The sequence below is a fragment of the Aplysia californica genome, unplaced genomic scaffold (assembly GCF_000002075.1).
Source record: "Aplysia californica isolate F4 #8 unplaced genomic scaffold, AplCal3.0 scaffold00184, whole genome shotgun sequence".
In the NCBI taxonomy this organism is placed as follows: Eukaryota; Metazoa; Mollusca; class Gastropoda; order Aplysiida; family Aplysiidae; genus Aplysia; species Aplysia californica.
This window is the reverse complement of record NW_004797454.1, coordinates 354,114-360,170: the sequence shown is the minus strand read 5'-3', so window position 1 is coordinate 360,170 and position 6,057 is coordinate 354,114. Positions and strand designations below refer to the sequence as shown.

At 40.5% G+C, this 6,057-nt stretch overlaps 1 protein-coding gene across 1 annotated transcript in view; it reads left to right on the top strand.

The window, feature by feature from the left end:
- Positions 1-6,057, top strand: part of LOC100533261 (alpha tubulin 2) — a gene marked incomplete at both ends in the record, with an annotated part of 9,100 nt that extends 3,043 nt beyond the window's left edge. The window contains 6 exon segments of the mRNA NM_001204571.1: positions 1,351-1,573; positions 1,949-2,250; positions 2,681-2,992; positions 3,434-3,649; positions 4,378-4,541; positions 5,659-6,057. Of these exon segments, the coding sequence (NP_001191500.1) occupies positions 1,351-1,573; positions 1,949-2,250; positions 2,681-2,992; positions 3,434-3,649; positions 4,378-4,541; positions 5,659-5,797 (1,356 nt within the window).

The window sequence follows — 6,057 nt, the reverse complement described above, 5'->3', positions numbered from 1 at the left end:
GGTGTAGCGGGCAGAAGGACATATTTATAAATCACTTTTTGCCATGGAGGCTTATGTTAGTAAACTGTGAAACATATTATTATATCCACATCTTGTACATAATGTAATATATTTTATTTTAATGCTCTCAGGGAGATAAATAATACTAGAATTTATAGGCATATAAAGGGAATTTTTATGCAAGTGTATTTTTGTAAGTTGAGGGATTAAGAGAGAGAAACAGACAGACACCAGGAAGGGTTGGGGCAGGTCAGTGAACTAACTTGGCAACTTGCAAGGGGTTTGCCCATCAGCATTCCTGTGGCATGAGATCACTCATCAACTGATGTCAACCTGGCCGTCCTATCTGTTTGCACAGCCCAGGGGAGCTATTTTTGGGGGAATTGGGGGAGGGGGGAGGATGGTGTATCCCAAGGGCCCTGTTTGATTTTGTGCTGTTTTAGCATGCCACTATGCAGTTTTGTACTTTGTAGCAGTTTGACCTTTCTGCAGTGTAAATGTAGGCCCATTGTATTCGCTGAGTGGTTTAAAAAGGTTTAGAAAAGAAAAGAAGAAACCTGAATTCAACTAAACAAAGCGCAGCAAAGAGAAAGTATATGCGGAGCAAGCATTTTTCGCTCTCTTGTTTTGTTTTACAAAAGAAAAAAATCAAGAACAATGGCTCTGCTGCTACACATTTTGTCTGCGTGCTTTTTCTGTCAAATTGATTGTCAAGGAAGGAAGGAAAGACGGATAGAAGTGGAAAGAAGGAGGAAGGGGGGTGGGGGGTGCATAGAGAGGTATGCATTCAGTCCAGTCCTTTTCCTTCATGCAGGACCCACGTGCCCAATATTTATGCCGTTCATCATATAGATAGTATGGTATGGGATTAAAAGCCCCTTTTAATACAGTTGTCTAAGAGGAAGGATCTCTGAATGTAACATCTTTCTTGGCCAGAACCAAGCAGTGTGGGTGCAATGCATGCGGGCCTTGGAGTTTGAATATATTTTATACAAGTTGTTGACTTCTATGTTTAACACTTTGCAGTCACACAGCCAGCAGTACAAAATGGCCCATCCGGTCACTCAGCCAGGAGAGTGACTGCAACGGACTTCTCGGGCCTGGTGCAGAACTCTGCCACGTATCGGGAAAGAATCATTTTCACCGTTGCATTATTGCGACAAGTGACGGCAAGGTGTTAAGGCTCTTTTTCTGATCTCTTGCAAGTTGTTTTGAAGATTTCATGAAAAAAAGTGGGAGTTACTAAGAACTGTAGAAAAAAATTACATTTGGATGAAAATATGAATCGTTTCCCTGCCATTTGGACTAGCCGTATAATAGTAAAATATTTTTTTCTCCTTTTCCTTTCAGCGTGAGTGTATCTCCATCCATGTTGGACAAGCAGGTGTCCAGATCGGCAATGCCTGTTGGGAGCTGTACTGCCTGGAGCACGGAATCCAGCCAGATGGCCAGATGCCCTCAGACAAGACCATCGGCGGAGGTGACGACTCTTTCAACACCTTCTTCAGCGAGACTGGTGCCGGCAAGCACGTTCCCAGAGCCGTCTTTGTTGATCTCGAGCCCACAGTTGTCGGTAAGACTTTTTCTAATTATTGCAATGAGTTATTTACCTCTTAGAAGAAGGTGAAAGCAAATTCCACTTTCACATAACTAGTTCAGAAGACAGAAAGCCTCTTAAGTTTTTGTGCTATTGATGCTGTTGTAGATTTGTTGCAAAATCTGCCAACTCTGCAGTTAAAGCTTTTAAAAATTGCACTGCAACCAAAGAAGTGAAACGAAGAGAAGGAGAATTGTAAATCATAAATGAGTTTGGAACTTAATAAAAAAAAAAGGAAGCGATTGAGGTATCAATGACCAATGATGTTTTTGGCAATTCAGCCAAGAACTAGTGTCAGTGCATCATCCCTTTGAGTACCTTTTGTAACACTAGTACTCTCTGTATCCCCAGATGAGGTTCGCACAGGAACCTACCGTCAACTGTTTCACCCAGAGCAGCTAGTCACTGGTAAGGAGGATGCTGCTAACAATTATGCTCGTGGTCACTATACCATTGGCAAGGAAATCGTTGATCTCGTGCTTGACCGCATCAGGAAATTGGCTGACCAGTGCACAGGTCTCCAGGGCTTCCTCATCTTCCACTCCTTCGGTGGCGGCACCGGCTCTGGCTTCACCTCCCTGCTCATGGAGCGTCTGTCCGTGGACTACGGCAAGAAGTCCAAGCTCGAGTTCTCCATCTACCCAGCACCCCAGGTATTTTATCATGCTTTTTTTAATCAACTGTCTTTTGATTTTGATGTAATTGCAGTTCGTGAAATAATCGAGGATTCACTTAACACTCACCCTGTGAACAAAGATACCTGCTCATGTATTTTTTTCAATTCCAAGCTTTTCTTTTGGTTGCCATTACCATGATGTCCTTTTCAATTTGAAAATCAATATTGGGTTCTTATGCTAGAGAATGTTGAAAAGGTGAATGTTGAATTTGAAAAGTATTTTTTATGCAGTTTTAAGTATGTTCCTGTTCGTAAATGTTAAATTGCTAAGTTTTTAACATATCTGGTCCAGAGATTTACACAAGAACCCATAAGTAAAAGGCCTGTTCACGTTTTTATTGGACTAAGACAGTTGTTTAGTTGCAAAGCTATGGCATTAAATTGCTTCTCTCTTTGTTTTTGATCAGGTGTCAACTGCTGTGGTCGAGCCCTACAACTCCATCCTGACCACCCACACCACCCTGGAGCACTCTGACTGCGCCTTCATGGTCGACAACGAGGCCATCTACGACATCTGCCGCCGTAACCTGGACATCGAGCGCCCCACCTACACCAACCTGAACCGTCTGATTGGCCAGATTGTCTCCTCCATCACCGCCTCTCTGAGATTTGACGGTGCCCTCAACGTGGATCTGACTGAGTTCCAGACCAACTTGGTGCCCTACCCACGTATCCACTTCCCCCTGGCCACCTACGCCCCTGTCATCTCAGCAGAAAAGGTATTTTGATATTTTGTTTGGCAGGATGTTGTATTTGTGGGGTTGTGTACAAAAATGACAGGTAGGCTACTCTTGATCCATTGGAAACATAGAAATAGTGGCTTAAAAAATAAAAAATATGTTAGCTGTTAAAATATTGAATTGGTTAATATGAGGATTTAAGTAAAATTGTACTGCGAAGCAACTCTTGAAGTGTGAAGTTTTTACTTCATCCTGAATACTGATTTTGTTTGGGGAATTTGATATATGACTTCTTGAAGTACATTTTTTTAGTCAAATGCTTGAGCATCGAAATTGTAGGAGGAAGCAAAAAAATTAAGTTGCATTGCAAAGTAATTTTTTTTTCATGGGATGCCATTACTAAATCATTCAACACTTAAATTTGCAAATAATGAGTGGGTATGTTTTGTAACCTACAATGTAAGTTTTTTTGGTTCCTAGGCTTACCATGAACAGCTGTCTGTGGCTGAGATCACCACTGCATGCTTCGAGCCAGCCAACCAGATGGTCAAGTGTGACCCTCGTCACGGCAAGTACATGGCCTGTTGCATGCTGTACCGTGGTGACGTCGTCCCCAAGGACGTCAACGCCGCCATTGCCACCATCAAGACCAAGAGGACCATCCAGTTCGTCGACTGGTGTCCCACTGGATTCAAGGTAAATTGACATAGGATTCGGTGAAATAAGGTGCTGTATGGAGTTTTTTAGGGTTGGTTTTGTAGATCTGCAGTTGAAATTGCTTAAGACAGACACCCGTTGTTGCGAAAAGGTGGACGTCTTACACAATGATGTTATTATGTAGAAAATGTGCAACAGAGGAAACGAAGTGATTGTTTATGCAGGGTACTGTCTTGTACAGTTGGCCGTTCTAGCAGGTTCGATTATATTTTTATTATAATAATTGTTCAAGTTTTATGTTCAAGAGTCTTTACAAACAGCATTAGAAAGAAAGACACTGTGGACACTCTATATAATCTCTCTGTACAGCTAGAATCAGAAACTTCTCTGCAGTGATAAGAGCAATGATCAGCAGCACTGTAATGTGACAAATTGTACTAGTATGGAGTCACTAATTACAGCTGCTTATCATACTCAGAAGTGGTTACAGTACCTATTAAGTAAGAATGTTAAACGTATCTCATGATTTGAGAAAATGATCTGTGAGAATCTTTTCATGAAATAAAATTCAGATGAATATTCTGTAATCTCATGACAAATGTATTCTTCATGTTCAGTAATCTTGAATAATTTCATTTTTAACAATATGGTGCTCATATGACCTTATGCAGTTGCGAGCGCCGTAAAACCTCTGCTAAAACAAAAACTAAATTTTTAACAGTAGCAGAACACATGCATTGATGTTTTCATCTCTTATCTGTTTACAGGTGGGCATCAACTACCAGCCACCAACTGTTGTCCCTGGTGGTGACCTGGCTAAGGTCCAGCGTGCTGTCTGCATGCTGAGCAACACCACAGCTATTGCTGAGGCCTGGGCCAGACTTGATCATAAGTTTGATCTCATGTATGCCAAGAGAGCTTTTGTGCATTGGTGAGTAGTGTATTAACACTGTGGCTTCTTGGTGAAATCAGTTGCTCGTCAAAATAATGAAATTGAAGTTCCCGACATTTTTCAGCTCGTTAGGTAGTTTTTATCCAATTTGGTGTTGGCTCAACATCTTTTATGTCATTCAAAAACACACTCCTGTTTGGATTTTACTGAAAAATGTTGATTACATGAAGATGCAAAAATGTAAATTTGCTCCAAAGACACTGCAGCTTTGGAACTTGCCAAACTTTGGCGGACATTTTCTCAATAATTTTATCTCTAACGCAAGGCGACCTTCACCTCCTTCGATCACAAATATCTCCGCTTTTATTCAAGACAGCCGAGTATTCTTTCCTTCAAAAGCAAGGCAGATGAAGAGGTTTTAAGATGGTACCAATAGTTTCATATGCTCAAAAAATTGACAAGCGCTTTCTTCCACCGTGTCCTCGTGGCACAAATTATTATAATATGGGAAGCTTTGATAATTTGGTGCTTTGTGTACAGCTCCTCATCCGTTTGTCAAGTCTACTGTTTAAGGGAGATAATTCAGTGGAATCATTCCTTCAGAATCCTGATCATGATTGCGTCCCCTGAAAATTTGGCTTGCCGACAGAAAGACAATAATGGAGTAAAGCTTGATCTGATTAACTGAGCTGAATTTTTTCACTCTCAAACAGAATTGACTGTAGGAGTAGTGGATTGTATGAGTTAGAAAGCAACATTAAGTGTTTGACATATTGTCAGCAGCAAGGGCAGCTCTGTGTCCTGACATTTTCATCATAACTTGATGTGCTAGTATTGCTAGCCTAATTATCTTTACTGTGTTGTCATATATGACAGTTATTTATTTGAAATTTCGTTTGCACCATTGTTAAGTCAGATAATTACCAGATGTTGTTTTGTCAAATGTACAGTCTAACATGGAATCTGCTTTTCTTGAAATAAAATGTTTGCTTTGGTGTAATATCAAAACCAATCAAAATGTTAAAATCTCATTCCAGGACTTTTTAGATTTACCTTTACAGGACTTTAATTAAAAACTACAGGACATATGTTTGAAATAACAGAAATATATAGATATGCCTTCTTTTACTCACTCTGTGTTCTACTTTGATTCCAGGTACGTTGGTGAGGGTATGGAGGAGGGAGAATTCTCTGAGGCTAGAGAGGATCTGGCTGCCCTCGAGAAGGACTACGAAGAAGTTGGGGTTGATTCTGCCGAGGCAGGAGAGGAGGAGGATGAAGCAGAGGAATATTAAGCAAGCAGTTGTCTCACAAGTGGACCAAACCTTTGAGAAGAGATTTTTTCTTTCGCATATTTTTCTTTGGCACTTTCACGCTTCTGTTTTGTTAAGTATTTTGAAAAAAAACAACTAAAGGTAAACGATGAACTTGATGTCACAAAAGGAGAGCAATCTTGAGATAAATATATTCTTACCCCTGAAGTTGTGAAAGAGAACCAACTTAAACTGTGAGATGAATTTTCAAGTGTTGGGTATATAGATCTGCCTTACAAGTG